At 51.7% G+C, this 16,399-nt stretch overlaps 1 protein-coding gene across 1 annotated transcript; it reads right to left on the bottom strand.

Moving 5' to 3' along the window:
- Positions 1-1,110: 1,110 nt before the first annotated feature.
- On the bottom strand, positions 1,111-15,329 carry EPHX3 (epoxide hydrolase 3). Its single transcript, XM_043506607.1, is given in 7 exon segments — positions 1,111-1,148; positions 2,777-2,975; positions 4,957-5,196; positions 12,415-12,494; positions 13,344-13,482; positions 14,075-14,157; positions 15,299-15,329. Coding segments are annotated over 7 exon segments (810 nt in total).
- Positions 15,330-16,399: the final 1,070 nt, after the last annotated feature.

Raw genomic sequence — 16,399 nt, 5'->3', positions numbered from 1 at the left:
CCCTTTCAGTGTGGGGGAAGGGGTGGCAATCTGGCCAGGGCCCCAGGGAGCTATTGTGGGGGGACTGTGACTTTGCCAGCAGATGAGTGGGGGGTCTCTGGTTGCTCTCCCACGTGAGCTGAGCCACTGGTGGAGCTGCACAGGGAGGTGGGAAGGATAGATCCCCTAGCCCTCAGCCCCAGACCGGGTCCCACGGCGGCAGGCTGGCCGGGCTAGTGGCTGGTCCCTGACGGCCTGGGACCTGCAGCCTGGGTCCTGCTCTCCCCAGGGATGCTCTGGCTGGGCTGACGGCTGTTTTCATGAGGCCAGGGGGACTGGAGCTGGGGCTGCCCTGGGTGTTGGGAGGCCCTCAGAGTCAGTTTGTCTCACTCACTCCCCCTGGACCCACCTGTGGGATCTCATTACTCCAACAGAGGCACCGAGTTCCCAGGCAGTAGGAACTGAGGGGGGAAGGTCCCCCCCAGGGAGTTGAAGGTGGGGATCTGGGAGTGGAGCATGGGGGTGAATCCAGAGCCCGGCTGCTTTGGGCTGGGTACTCCCGAACCGGCTGTGCTCAGCCTACACCATCAGCAGAGACACCAGCCATCCCTGCTAGCAAAGGAAGGGCCTGGGAGAAGGGGCTGCAGACCTGCCCAAGAAGGGGGTCTGTGGTTAAGGTCTTGGCCATGGAGCCATGTTCCCTGGGTTCTAGCCTAGCCTCTGCCCTGTGCTCCTGCTGGGCTGTCACATAACTCAGCCCCTTTGTGGGGGAGGTCTGCTAGTTCTGGTCCTAACCTCTCTGGGCCTCCAGTGTGTGATGCAACTCCAGCCAGGGCTGGGAAAGGAGAGCCCCCAGCGGCAGGGGGGACTGGAGCTGAGGCACAGGGGTGTGGCTCTGCTGGGGAGGAGAAGGGGAAGGCCAGGCCTCCCCTGCTGAGGTCTGTTTCTAGCCCTGGGCACTTTAAGCAGGAGGATGGTCTGTGGTTCAGGCCACCTGGGTTTATTCTGCCACAGACTGTGGGCGGCCCTAAGCTAGTCCCTTCCCCTCTCTGTGTAATGGGGATAACGATCCTTCCCTCCCTCCTAAACCCCGGGATGTCTGTAATGTGCCCAGATACCCCGGTGAGGGGCCTAGCCCAGGACCTGGGGACAGAAGTGCTGCACAGCAGCTGATGGAAAAGCAAAAGTGAGCCGTTTTACTGGGCTGGGGCAGCAAGAGCCAGCTCCCCTCTGCTCAGGGCTGGCTTCCCCTTCCCCACCTGCTCCCATGGGGGGAGTCTGGGGCCCTAGCGATGCAGACATCCTGGAAGTGGGGCAGCCCAGGTGGCCTCCTACCCCCCACAGCCACATGGGAGGAAGCAGGCACAGCTTTGCCTCCCTGCCCAGTCAGTGGCTGTAAGCTGAGCTGCTGACCCCTACTGGCCCAGCCAGGCCCAGCTCCTAGAGGCATCCACACGCCACCCATTTACCAGACCCCCAGCAGTCCCGGCTGGGAACTACAGCCTCTCTGCAAGCAGGGGCCGCCTGGGGCGGGGAAGGGGGAGGAAGCACAGCTCCAGGCAGGCAAATCCCTGACTAGTCCTGGGAGATTTCCTGACATGCAGATCTCTTGGCCAAGGCTGGCCACACCTGCCCACACCAGGGAGGTTTCTGTACCAAATGCCATTTATTAAATACACTCAGAGCACTAGGACCATAAGGCAGTACTTTCTATCCAGAAGCTATCACCCTCTGCAAATGGATTTACAGTCAAGGCGCTAAGGAGTCTATCCCTGGCAGAGAGCACTGGCATCTAGGCACCCTGAGCTCCAGTCATACGTATGGGCAGCAGAGCACAGGGAGTCACTAAGGGGAACGGTAAGCGTGGGGAATCCACGGCAGAAATCAGCTGCTTTGAGGATGCTGAGCTTCCTGCAGCTGTGGGAGGTTTCTGCTGGTGAGTCTGACACAGCCCCAGCCACTCTATGCAGGGGAAGAGGAAGTCCCGTCCTCTCCTGCCTCCAGCCCAGCTGGGACTAGCAGCTGATCCCAGCTCAGGGTAGGAGCCACTGGCTGGGGTGTCCCCAGCCCCACAGTGATTTACCTCTCCACTAGCTGCTCCAGATGCCTGAAATGATGTACCTGTGTAGCTAGGGAGTGGTGCATGACTGCTCTTGCAGCTTCCCTTTGCTTCCCTGCCAGAAAATCATTTTTCTTCAGGGAAGCAAAGAAATCTGCCGGGGAAATGAATTCTGTGCACACGCAGTGGCACAGCATTCCCCCAGGAGTAACACTACAGCCTTGCTCCTGCTGACGTAAGTGCCCTGTTACTCCAACATAACAACTCCACCTCCACAAGAGGCGTAGGGCTTATGTCGGTGTGGATAGGACGACGCAGCATCCCTGTGGTCACTTACATCAGCGGTTGGCTGTCATTCTTGTCAATTTCATGGCTCCCTGTTGGAGCCCATGTCACAGTTCAGGCTGTCTCCCTGGGGCAGGTGTAGGGCTCCAGCTAGAGACCAGCTGGGAGCAGAGAGGGGCAGCAGCTCCCAGTGCGCACAGATCCCCCGGCCCTTGGCTCTGCGCAGTGTCAGGGGAAGCACCAGGTGGAATGGGATCCTACAGCCCTGTGCAGGCCCCAGCACATCCCTTCCTGCCTTGGGGCTGTCACCCACTAGCCCCTCTGCTCATTCCCTGCAGGGCTGCTTGGGCAGCCAGTGGGGCTGCAGCAGTCACTTCCCCCTCCTGGCTCCTTCCAGCCCAGCACTTGCACCCCCACCCAACCCATCTCCCCAGCAATTGAGGGGCACCTCACGGGGTTCTGTGTGCTGCACAGGGTCGAGCCCCATGGAGGGGCAGGGGCCCTTTCTGAACTCGTTCCTGTAGTAATCGAGGGGTGGCATCAGTGCTCCAGGCTTGGAGAAGCTGAACATATAGGCCTCCAACTCCTGTACCGTCAGGCACTGCTCAGGGGTCTGGATTTCTGCCTTCCTGCTGGCCAACTCCTTCAACATCTGCCCCAGGACAGACACAGCCGGGGTCAGGGACAGCTCAGATGTGGGGCCTGGTGAGCCAGGGGGAGGGCTCCTAGCAAACAAACCCCATCCAGAACAGGCAGCCTAATCCCTCCGCAGGGATGGCTCAGATCTGGATCCTGGCAAGCCAAAGAGGCAGGGGCCTGGCTCCTGGCCAACAGGCTGGTATTTCCCAAATCTTAACCCCATCCAGAGCTAGCGAGCCCCCGCCAGGCAGGGATGGGGAGCCCCCATGAAATGCAGAAGCAGAATTCCACCTAGTGTCAAGGCTCTGGCTCGTGGAGGCTCCCGCCCCGAGATGACCCTGACCAGCTACTGGGACAGGTGAGGTGCTCCCCAGAATTGTCCCCCGTTCTTCCTAGCCAGCAAGCTTAGCATGGAGTCAGCGGCCTCCTTGGAGGAATCTGACCTATTCAGTCTCCTCTATCCCAGAGTGGACCCCTCGCATGCTCATGCTGCTTCTCCTAGAACAGTGTTTCTCAACCTTTTTCATACCAAGGACAAGCTTGCTGCCTTCCTAAAGTGCATCAGGGAGATCTCAGGGACCAGCGCTGGTTCTCGCACTGCCCTAGAACCCCCACGTGGCTTTCATCAAGCAAGGGCTGTCTCCCTGGTGGGGCCCATAAAAGCACATGTAGAGAGGGCCAAGTTCCACCCCTCCCCACAACAGAGTCACACAAGCATCCCAAATCCCAGGGGAGAGTCCCAGAACAATGAGGGACCATAAAATGTCTCCTCAGTGAGCAAGCAGGAAGAGCCTGTCGGGCTCTGGGGGATGAAGAGAGAGGCAGTCACACTCCTGCCTCCAGGTTAGGCATGGACAGGACATACACACAGCTGGGGGGGGGGGCACATGGGCATCATCCACCTGGATCAACCCCACACTCCATCTACCCAGGATCCCATATCTGACAGGGCTAGTGCCAGTTGCTACAGAGGAAGGGGTAAGAACCCACCCCCAGCCCTCGCAAGGTCTCTTCCCAGGCTCTGATACTCAGAGACACACTAAAGCCCTGAAGCAGGACTGTCGCTCTCCTGGCCAACATGGTGTTTTGCCTTTGGTTTTGGTCATAACCTCACAACTCTGGCTCTTCTCCTTACCCAGAAAAATGTCCATTTCCTGTTTGAACCTCTCTAAGTTCAGGCCTCAATAACTTCCTGTAGCAGTGAGTTCCACTGGCTAATTATTTCCTTTCATGGGTTTGACTTACCTGCCTTTCTCCTGAAGTCTGGCTCTAGGCAGCCCAGAACAAAGCACCTTGCTCCAAAGGGCCAGGGTCCTTTAGTATAAAGTTCAGCTCCTGTCGAACCAGAGAGTTTATTGGATTGCTATTTAGCTACTCCTTGCAGCAGTTCCAGTATAGGTGGGTATAATCCCAGAATTCAGCCAGGCCAGCACCCTTGCAAAAAGCACCTGGGATCTTTAACAAGTGCCAATGGTTAGGGCCTCTGTTTTATCCGCCAGCTGAAAAACAAGGGACTGCCGGACACAGTACGAGTCACCACTCAGTATGCAGGTTTTCTCCCCCTGCACTGCACTGGCCCCAATGGTGCTGGGGGTGGGGAGGCCTAACTTCAGAAGCCAGTGCTGATCCCAATATCCCAGCAGGGTTGTATGGGATGCTGAAGGAGCTGCACACCAGAGCTGTAACTGTCCGCAGTCATTAACGATCCCCTGGCAGCTTTCCTGAGTCAGGATTAAATTCCCACTGGGGCCATTCCACCCTGCATCCCTGACCTCCAGCCCTAACATGCTGCATAGTGGGTGGTTACCAGGTGCCACATCCCCACCCCAGAGGTGGATGCACCCAGGACTCTGGCAGAGAGCGAAAGGGCAGTTCTATAAACAGGCACATTTGGAATTCTAGTTAAGCTGAGCCACAGCTGTCAGGTCCCTTCCCACTCCCGCAACCAACCAGCTCCACTCCCTGCTCCTACCCCACTCATCCCCCGCTCTCACCTGGGAGTCACCCAAAGACAAGAGCAGTTCAGGCAGCCTCTGGAGCTGGAACATCAATATGTAGCTGGAGTGCAGCAGCTGGCAGGGGTGGCAGGCTACGTACTCTGCAGCAAGTGGGCAGAAAGGCAGACACAGACGTGCTGAGGCTAGAGGGTCTCCTACCCCAGTGCCCCGGGAACACCCAGGGCTCCCACCAGAGATAGAAGCCAAAGTCACACAGCAAGTGCCAGTGACATCATTTCAGAGCTTGCTTGGGCTGGCCTGGTGCTCGGAGAGCCTGCATACCCTGTGGAGGCAGGGAGCCCCAGCCACAATGCAGAGACCCCAAGAGTCCTTGCCTCCCCACCCCAAGGAGCACCACTGTCACCTGGTTGGGACCTCCATGCTGCTGGCAGGTGCCAGAGCTGCCTGCGCTGTAAGAACTAGCCTCTTCTGACCTGGACCTGCCGCAGACCCTCACAGGTCAGAGCCTCACCTTGAAGCATGGACAAGTGGGTGGCATTCATGAAAATGAGCTTCTCCACCATGTCTGGGTGTGTCATAAATATAAAGGGAAGGGTAAACACCTTTAAAATCCCTCCTGGCCAGAGGAAAATCCTTTCACCTGTAAAGGGTTAAGAAGCTAGGATAACCTCGCTGGCACCTGACCAAAATGACCAATGAGGAGACAAGATACTTTCAAAGCTGGAATGGGGGAGAAACAAAGGCTCTCTCTGTGTGTGTGAGGCTTTTGCCGGGAACAGAAAAGCAATAGTCTTAGAATTTAGTAAGTAATCTAGCTAGATATGCGTTAGATTCTGTTTTGTTTAAATGGCTGATAAAATAAGCTGTGCTGAATGGAATGTATATTTTTGTAACTTAAGGTTTTGCCTGGAGGGATTCTCTATGTTTTGAATCTGATTACCCTGTAAGGTATTTACCATCCTGATTTTACAGAGGTGATTCTTTTACTTTTTTTTCTTCAATTAAAATTCTTCTTTTAAGAACCTTATTGCTTTTTCATTGTTCTTAAGATCCAAGGGTTTGGGTCTGTGTTCACCTCACCTCTGGTAAGGTTTTTTTTATCAAGCCTTCCCCAGGAAAGGGGGTGTAGGGTTTGGAGAGGATTTGGGGGGGAAAGACATTTCCAAGCGGGCTCTTCCCTGTTATATATATTTGTTAGACGCTTGGTGGTGGCAGCAATAAAGTCCAAGGGCAAAAGGTAAAATAGTTTGTACCTTGGGGAAGTTTTAACCTATGCTGGTAAAAATAAGCTTGGGGGGTTTTCATGCAGGTCCCCACATCTGTACCCTAGAGTTCAGAGTGGGGAAGGAACCTTGACATGGTGGCAGAGCGGTGGGATTAACTTGAAATCATTTTGAGATCAATTTGAGATTTTTTGAACCAGATGCACAGATTTTAAAAGGAAATATTTTTTTTCCTTTAGGCTGCTGGAAAGCAGGTTTTAAGCAGAAAGCAGTTAGAGGTTTTTGGGTTTTTTTGTCTCTGCTTTGGGGCCAGAGCAGAGACAAAAGGGAAATGTCTTTTGGGAGCTGGAATTTTCTCTACCTAAAGGCAGGGTAGTTAACCTCCTGCAGGGAAATTCACAAGTCTTCACAGACCTGAAGAAGTTGTTTTTTACCTAAGAGCAACTAGAGGGGTTTTCTGTCTATTTGCCTGGAGACAAAGGTGTTAGGGTTTTTTTTTTGTTTGTTTGTTTTTTTTAAAGGATTTTTCTGTAGGCTGACAATCACTATCAGAGAACATAGGTATCCGGTTACAGCACAGCAAAATTTTACAAGCCAAGTTTTTGTTTGTTTTTTATTTCTAACTCTTGGGTGTAAAGTTAGTTAAAAACAGAGAGGCAAACATGACAGAAACCAAGACACAACACAAATTGGAGTTAGCCAGACTGGAGGCAGTGAAAGAGGCAGAAAAAATCCAAGAGGCTGCCCATAGGAGAGCTATGGAGGCAAGGGAAAAAGAAATGGAGACAAGGGACAAAGAACTGGAGGAGAAGGAAAAAGCATGCACTGGAGACGGAGAAGGCAAAGGCTCAGCAGAATATACCAACAAACCCTAGCAATCCTTCTCCAGGTACCACTTCCCCCCGCTCCAGAAAGTTCCCCACCTACAAGGCAGGCGATGATTCTGAGGCCTTCTTAGAAAACTTCGAAAGGGCCTGCCTTGGGTACAGCATCTCTACAGACCAATACATGGAAGAGCTGAGGCCGCAGCTCAGTGGACCCTCAGTGGCAGCTGAAATGCCTAAAGAACACATGAACAAGTATGAACTGTTTGAAAACCAAGATGAGAGTCAGAATGGGGCTAACATCCGAGCATTCCCGTCGGTGGTTCAGAGCCCTAAGGTGGAAACCAGAAGTGTCATTTACCTGACATGCCTACCACACTGTGAAACATTGGGATGCCTGGATATCAGGAGCAAGTGTTAAATCTCCAGAAGGTTTGCCCTTCCTAATGCAAATGGAGCAGATTTTAGAGGGTGTTCCTGAGGAAATAGAAAGATCCATTCTAGATGGGAAGGCCAAAACTGTAATCGAGGCAGGGGAGATTGGAGCCAAATGAGGGGAGGTGGCAGAAAAGAAAAAAACTGGTCGCAGTTGGAGCAGATACCAGAAGGGACAACCTCAGACCACACCCTACTACCGGAGGCAGCCCAAGGCCCCAACTACCTCCCAAGGAACCCTACAGCCACCTTATTGTCCCGCGACACCGTTCTCCAGCAACCCACCTCACCCCAGTGACCCATCAGCTGAACAATGTTTTAAATGTAATGAGACGGGGCAAGTAAAGGCCAACAGCCCCAAGAACCCCAACAGATTACAGTTCATTGCACTGGAATCACACCAGAGGTCCTCAGGCCCAGATACCTCCCAGATACCCTTAGAGCGGAGGGAAACTGTGAGTGTGGGCGGGAAGAAGGTCACCGTGTGGAGGGACACCCAAGCACAAGTGTCGGCTATCCATGCTTCCTTAGTGGACTTCAATTTAATCAACCCAGAGATCCAAGTGACTATTCAACCCTTCAAGTCCAACTCTTTCAATCTGCCTACAGCCAAGTTGCCTGTCCAGTACAAGGGCTGGTCAGGAACGTGGACTTTTGCAGTCTATGATGATTATCCCATCCCCATGCTGTTGGGGGAAGACTTAGCCAGTCATGTAAAGATAGCCAAGATGGTGTGAATGGTCACCCGCAGCCAGGCTAAACAAGCCGTCACACCTAGCTCTGTTCCGGAAACTTCTACCAGGACCCAGTCAGAGGTGATGGAACCAGACCCCAGGCCAATGTCTGCAACAGCAGTAGTGGATCCAGTCCCAGAGACCCAGACAGAGCCAGTCCCAGAACTGGAACTGGCGGAACAACTAGCACCAGAACCATTGCCAGTACTGAATCCCGTACTTGCAACCCCAATACCAGAGGGCCCCACCGAACCTGCACTGGCAGCAGCAGATAACCCTACACAAGAGGCTCAGCCAGAGCCTGAACCCCAACATAGTGCACCAGCGGAGAGCGGTTCACAGTCAATGGAAAAAGCCCCATCACCTGCATCGCTTCCAGAGGGACCAAGCCCAGGTCCACAATCCAACGAGGAATTGACGTCTCCAGCATCAAGGGAACAGTTCCAGACTGAACGGGAAGCAGATGAAAGCCTCCAGAGAGCTTGGATGGCGGCACGGAGCAACCCACCGCCTCTCAGCTCTTCTAATCGATCCAGGAACCAGGATCCATCAAACCAGGAAGATTGGCATCCTCAGAGACAGTTGGTAGTTCCAACTAAGTACTGGGTCAAGCTCTTGAATTTAGCCCACGATCATCCTAGTGGCCATGCTGAGGTGAACAGGACCAAAGAGCGTTTGGGGAGGTCATTCCACTGGGAGGGAATGGGCAAGGATGTTTCTACCTATGGCCGGTCTTGTGAGGTATGCCAAAAAGTCCGAAAACCCCAAGACCAGGTCAAAGCCCCTCTCCAGCCACTCCCCATCATTGAAGTTCCAAACATTTCAGAGAGTAACTGTGGATATTCTGGGTCCTTTTCCGAAAAAGACACCCATAGGAAAGCAGTATATACTGACTTTATTGGATTTTGCCACCCGATGGCTGGAAGCAGTAGCTCTAAGCAAGACCAGGGCTAAAAGTGTGTGCCAGGCACTAACAGACATTTTTGCCAGGGTAGGTTGGCCCTCTGACATCCTCACAGATGCAGGAACTAATTTCCTGGCAGGAACTATGGAAAGCCTTTGGGAAGCTCCTGGGGTAAATCACTTGGTTGCCACTTCTTACCACCATCAAACAAATGGCCTGGTGGAGAAGTTTAATGGAACTTTGGGGGCCATGATACGTAAATTCATAAATGAACACTCCAATGATTAGGACCTAATGTTGCAGCAGTTGTTCTTTGCCTACAGAGCTGTACCACATCCCAGTTTTGGGTTTTCACCATTTGAACTTGTATATGGCTGCGAGGTTAAGGGGCCATTACAGTTGGTGAAGCAGCAATGGGAGGGATTTACACCTTCTCTAGGAACTAATATTCTGATCTTTGTAACCAACCTACAAAACTCCCCCCGAACCTCTCTAGCCCTTGCTAAAGAAAACCTACAGGATGCTCAAAAAAAGCAAAAAGCCTGGTATGATAAACATGCCAGAGAGCATTCCTTCAAGGTAGGGGACCAGGTCATGGTCTTAAAGGCGCTCCATGCCCATAAAATGGAAGCATCGTGGAAAGGGCCATTCATGGTCCAGGAGTGCCTGGGAGCTGTTAATTATCTCATAGCATTCCCCACCTCCAACCGAAAGCCTAAGGTATACAATATTAATTCTCTAAAGCCCTTTTATTCCAGAGAATTAAAGGTTTGTCAGTTTACAGCCCAGGGAGGAGATGATGCTGAGTGGCCTGAAGGTGTCTACTACGAAGGGAAAAGTGCTGGTGGCATGGAAGAGGTGAACCTCTCCATGACCCTTGGGTGTATGCAGCAACAGCAGATCAAGGAGCTGTGCACTAGCTATGCAGCGATGTTCTCAGCCACCCCACGACTGACTGAACAGGCATACCACTCCATTGACACAAGTAATGCTCACTCAAAGTCCAACCTTACCAGGTGTCTCCTCAAGCTAAAACTGCTATAGAACGGGAGATCCAGGATATGTTACAGATGGGTGTAATCCGTCCCTCTGGCAGTGCATGGGCATCTCCAGTGGTTCTAGTTCCCAAACCAGACGGGGAGATAGCTTTTTGCTGTAACTCGCCCAGACAACTATCCAATGCCATGCACAGATGAACTATTAGAGAAACTGGGACAGGCCCAGTTCATCTCTACCTTGGACTTAACCAAGGGATACTGGCAGGCAGCCTTCACCACACATGTCAGGCTGTATGAATTTAATGTACTCCCTTTCGGGCTGCGGAATGCACCCGCCACCTTACAAAGACTTGTAGATGGTCTTCTAGCAGGATTAGGAGAATATGCATCACCTAGCTTGACGATGTGGCCATATTTTTGGATTCCTGGGCAGAACATCTGGAACATCTATGAAAAGTCTTTGAGCGCCTAAGGGAGGCAAGACTAACTGTTAAGGCTAAAGTGTCAAATAGGCCTAAACAGAGTGACTTACCTTGGACACCAGGTGGGTCAAGGAACTATCAACCCCCTACAGGCCAAAGTGGATGCTATCCAAAAGTGGCCTGTCCCAAAGTCAAAGAAACAGGTCCAACCTTCTTAGGCTTGGCCGGTTATTACAGGCAATTTGTACTGCAATACAGCCAAATCGCCGCCCCACTGACGGACCTAACCAAAAAGAAACAGCCAAATGCAGTTCAGTGGACCGAAGAGTGTCAGAAGGCCTTTAACCAGCTTAAAGCGACACTCATGTCTGACCCTGTACTAAGGGCCCCAGACTTTGACAAACTGTTCCTAGTAACCACGGATGTGTCCGAGCGTGGTGTGGGAGCAGTCTTAATGCAGGAAGGACAGGATCAAGAATTCCACCCTGTTGTGTTTCTCAGCAAGAAGCTGTCTGAGAGGGAAAGCAACTTGTCAGTCAGTGAAAAAGAATGTTATGCCATTGTCTACATTCTGGAAAAGCTACGCCCATATGCTTGGGGATGGCATTTCCACCTGCAAACCGACCATGCTGCGCTACAGTGGCTTCATACCACCATGGGAAATAACAAAAAACTTATTTGGTGGAGTTTAGCTCTCCAAGATATTGATTTCAACATCCAACACATCTTAGGAGCTTCTAACAAGGTGGCTGATGCACTCTCCCATGAAAAGAAAAGCAGTACTTGTGGCACCTTAGAGACTAACAAATTTATTAGAGCATAAGCTTTCGTGAGCGATGCATCGGATGCATCCGATGAAGTGAGCTGTAGCTCACGAAAGCTTATGCTCTAATAAATTTGTTAGTCTCTAAGGTGCCACAAGTACTGCTTTTCTTTTTGCGAATACAGACTAACACGGCTGCTACTCTGAAATCTCCCATGAAAGTTTCCTAGAATCAACTGGTTAAAATCATCCTTAAAATGTGGAAAATATTGTTAGACTTTATACAGTTGGTAGTATATTTAGAGGTGCATGTGTCTTATTAACTCTGTTTTCTCCTGGAGCTCCAGGAAGAAATCACAGCCAGCGTTTCACCCTATCTGTGATTTGGGGGGCATGTCATAAATATAAAGGGAAGGGTAACCACCTTTCTGTATACAATGCTATAAAATCCCTCCTGGCCAGAGGAAAATCCTTTCACCTGTAAAGGGTTAAGAAGCTAGGATAACCTTGCTGGCACCTGACCAAAATGACCAATGAGGAGACAAGATACTTTCAAAGCTGGAATGGGGGAGAAACAAAGGCTCTCTCTGTGTGTGTGATGCTTTTGCCAGGAACAGAAAAGCAATGGAGTCTTAGAATTTAGTAAGTAATCTAGCTAGATATGCGTTAGATTCTGTTTTATTTAAATGGCTGATAAAATAAGCTGTGCTAAATGGAATGTATATTTTTGTAACTTAAGGTTTTGCCTGGAGGGATTCTCTATGTTTTGAATCTGATTACCCTGTAAGGTATTTACCATCCTGATTTTACAGAGGTGATTCTTTTACTTTTTTTTCTTCAATTAAAATTCTTCTTTTAAGAACCTTATTGCTTTTTCATTGTTCTTAAGATCCAAGGGTTTGGGTCTGTGTTCACCTCACCTCTGGTAAGGTTTTTTTATCAAGCCTTCCCCAGGAAAGGGGGTGTAGGGTTTGGAGAGGATTTGGGGGGGGAAAGACATTTCCAAGCGGGCTCTTCCCTGTTATATATATTTGTTAGACGCTTGGTGGTGGCAGCAATAAAGTCCAAGGGCAAAAGGTAAAATAGTTTGTACCTTGGGGAAGTTTTAACCTAAGCTGGTAAAAATAAGCTTGGGGGGTTTTCATGCAGGTCCCCACATCTGTACCCTAGAGTTCAGAGTGGGGAAGGAACCTTGACAGGGTGATTCATGGCAAACTCCCATGCAATGACACTACCCCAGTCATGCCCTACCAGCATGCACTTGGTAAAGCCTGGAAGCAGAGACAGCCAGGCAGACTGACCATCAGGGCAGAGTGACGCTGGACAGAGCTGGACTTCCACAGTCAGGGCTCTCCCCACCATGGGCAGGCCACACCCTCCACTGCCTCTCCCACACCACCAGCCTCCCCCTCTATCTTACCCTGCCAAGGGCAGGTCCATCTCTCCCACAGAGATGCCCTACCACCCCACTGCCTCCCCCACCATAGAGATGCCCCCCTCCATTGTCTCCCAGCTCCCCAATTGGGGCAATAGCCAGAGGCTGGGACAGCCTGGACGGACCAAGCAAGCAAGTGGGTGGGATGGGACACTGAGCATCTGTCTCTGCTACAAACACATGGGCTCATTGCTCCAGTTCTCGCCCCAGAAATGGATTTCCAGACTCGGCAGAGCACAGCCACGCTATCACACGGCAGCCAAGTTCTTCCCACTTGCTGCTTCGTGACGTCCAACCAGGGAGATGCTAAGGATTGGGGGGCATATCACAGGCTTCACAGTGCCCCACCCAACCACAGTGGTGCTCCAGGGTTGCTGTTGTGGGGACTGGAGGAGAGCCCCTCTGCCCCTTCTGGAGGAACAGCTCAGGCTGGGCACTTCCACAACTCATCCGAAGGGGGGAGCCATCTGTGACCATGTCAAGAGGGATGCAGCAGGGTCTCGAGGAAAGGCCCCCTCTGCGCCTGGGAACAGCTTCAGCAGGGAGGTTCCTCTCCTCCAGCAAAGGGGCCAGCTCTCTTACAGCTCATACCCTCCCAAGCCAAAGCACAGAGGCCTCCATTCACACATGCCCAGCAGCCACTCCTCATCCTTCTGGTCCTAGGTGCCCAGTGCCTGGAGGACACCATGCACGTCCTCCTGCAGGGCCTCCATCCGGTAGTGCTGCTTCCTGCGTGGCGCGTCTGAACCCCCATAGCCCCGCAGGTCCAGCACCACCACCTGGAACTGCCTCTTGAATTGCTGCAGTTAGTAGCACCAGGCAAACTGCCAACACACACAACCCTGAGCTCAATCAGTGCCCAGGGGATACCCTGCCCAGTCGGGGGATGGGGGGAGAGTCCCTGCCAGCTAAATCTCAGGGCCATTCCCAGCTGCTCCCTAACCCTCCCATCCCCTCCACGGCTGCCCAGAGCCGGGGCTGAGCACGGGGGCCTGAGCTGTGATAGCCAGCGCCCCAAGCACAGCTCACCCAGCATCGTGCGACACACCTCTGTGAAGAAAGGAAGGGGCATTGCAGGAGGAACATGCAGCTTCTCGATCGCACCATCTTCCAGGGCCCAGCTCTCTGGGGAGAGAATTCAGGGTTCCTGAGCAGGTCCTGCCTTGGCGCTGAGACCCTCCTTCCAGGCCGGCCTTTGAACCAGTGTGTTTTGCCCTTCACCTGCCCTACCTCCCTCACGCTGTCAGCTCCTTAGGGGCAGGGACTGCCTGCTGCTTGGTCTGTGCAGCACCAGCGCAATGGGGCCCTGACCCAGACTGGTCCTTAGGCATGACTGTAATAAACACCCCCTCATCCCAACTCCTCACCAGCCATGGGAAGCAGGCGCCCCTCCCACCCAAGAGCAGCCAGAGAGACCTACCAGTTCTGGGGGAATCTGTGCAGACACAGCATGAGCTGCGCCCCATCCTGGCCAGCTGTGACATAGTGCAAACGCAGCCCTGAGCCCAGCAACGACGGGGAGGGGGGAGAAGGGAAAGTTCATGCCCAGTCACCCAGGAGTCAGCTGCACCATGGCGGGAGGAGGGCGGCACCTCCAGCGCCTCCCCTGACCAATGAGGCCGCTGGGCTTGGCAGCTGGTGTCCCCCTGGTTTGTCCAATCCCGGACACCGGCCTTGTCTGCAGCACCTGCCCCAGCTTCCCCTGTGCCACAGCTCCATGTCAGCAAGAACCATGGGAGACAGCTGGGCAGGAGGCTGGCAGAGCTCCACTGGTACCAGCTAGCAAAGGGTTCACTGTTCCAACAGCCTGACAAACTCACTACACTGAGCACACCACTTTCATGGCGTTTACCCAGCAATGATGTCATGGGAGGTCTCCAGTGGAAGGTGCTGTCATCCCGCTCCTCAGAATCATTGCAGGGGTGGGGGGGAGTACGGCTAAAATTGAAGGAGTTGTGTATATGCACTGAACATATAATTTAACGTCTGTGTCCAAGGCAGAGCTGACAGGTTCTGGGTCACACAACGGCTGTAGATACACTGGTCTCTCTGTTGGCCACGGAGCATAAGCATTGAGAGCCAACCCCAGGGAAGCCCCATTTACACATGGAGTCAACAAGAAAGGAGCAAAGGGAATGAACTTTGGGGATACAAGCAGAGGCAAGGAGACACCCCATGTCCTGCACTCTGGAAGTAAAGGCACAGCACGTTTACATGTGTGAAAACAAGCTCCCAGACAGCCTTGCTTGGAACCACTGCCATGGACGTTTCGTCCAAATTCTTGTTCTTAGCTGAGGTTATGAAGACCTAATGCGCCTTGCTAATGTAGTAGTATTGATAACTTGCCTGTGAAGAACTTCAGCAAAGAAACATTTGAAGATTGTTTCTGAGATTTCACCCCAGCACCATTTTGAAAGATGCATGTGATGAAACATTAATATTAACATGTGCCACCAAAAAAGCCAAGGTACTGCCCCAAAAATGTCAAGATTGAGTCATTGAGCACTTACCAGGATTCCAAAGTTTAAATGAGCATCAGTGGTCCCAGATTTCTCAGGAATTGACTGATGAAACCACTGGTGAAGGGCAGCGGGTAGTTGTGCTACCCAGTTGGTTCCTTGAAATAGGTAAAGCCTTTACGATCTTTTTCTTTAAAGTTTGGTTTGCTCATTCTACCAATCCAGAATTCTCAGGGTGGTATGGACAGTGGAATTTCTGTTTGATGCCTAGGGCAGAGCAGACCTCCTTCATGATTTGTCCTGTAAAATGCGTTCCCTGACCTGCATCTATTGAATAGGGTAAGCCCCATCGGGGGCAAAATTCGTTGGCCAGGATCCGGGCCACTGTTCCTGCATCATTCTTAGAGGTGGGGAAGGCTTCAATCCATAGAGTAAAGTGATCAATTAGAAACAAGCAATATTTTTTTCCTTTTGTAGGTGGCAAGGGGCCCTATAAAATCAGTTTGAATTTTTTGCATAGGGCCCATGGGTCGAGGCTGATGCCTCATAACTACTTTAAGCTTTTTTCCTCCATTACATTCAGCGCATAGAAGGCATTGTCGGCAGTAGTTATGTATGTCTGCTGTCATCTTGGGCCACCACCACTTTCCCTTCATTTGGTATAGCATAGCCTTGGGGTTTTGATGTGTTGGCAGGTGGTAGAGACCACAAAGGTGAACTATAATTGCTCTAGGAGCCACAAACTGTTGGTCCTTTGTAACCCAGGTATTGTTTTTGTCGATTTTGCAGGCATTCTCAATCTATGTCCATTTTTCCTCTTTAGGACATTGTTCTTGCAATTCAGGTAAAGAAATTTGTTTCAAGTCAGAAATTTGGGTGGCTGCTACTTGAAAATTGTCCTGGGGCATTGTGGCTGCCTTTTTGGCCACCTCATCTGCGGATGCAATGCAAAGAGGGTCATTGTTTCTGGTATGTGCCTTAATTTTAACTACAGACACTTTAAATGGTTTTTTGGATTGCTTCCAATAAATTTGCAATATATCCTCCATTTTTAAGAGGGATACCAAATGAAGTGAGGTATCCCCTGTTAGTCCAGGACTCCAAATAATCATGAACCACCCCGAAAGCTTAGCAGCTGTCCGTGTAAACAGTTACATTGTGACCTTATAGAGTATAGGCCTTTACAGACAGGCCTGAATACCTATATCCTAACACTCCACCCCTTTTTTTCCTTTTTCTTTTGGGATCCTTCTGCCCAGGTATCCCTGGAAAAGCATAGGAC

Source organism: Dermochelys coriacea, chromosome 20 (assembly GCF_009764565.3).
Source record: "Dermochelys coriacea isolate rDerCor1 chromosome 20, rDerCor1.pri.v4, whole genome shotgun sequence".
Lineage (NCBI taxonomy): Eukaryota > Metazoa > Chordata > Testudines > Dermochelyidae > Dermochelys > Dermochelys coriacea.
The sequence above is the reverse complement of the archived record's forward strand: the minus strand, read 5'-3'. Positions and strand labels throughout refer to the sequence as shown.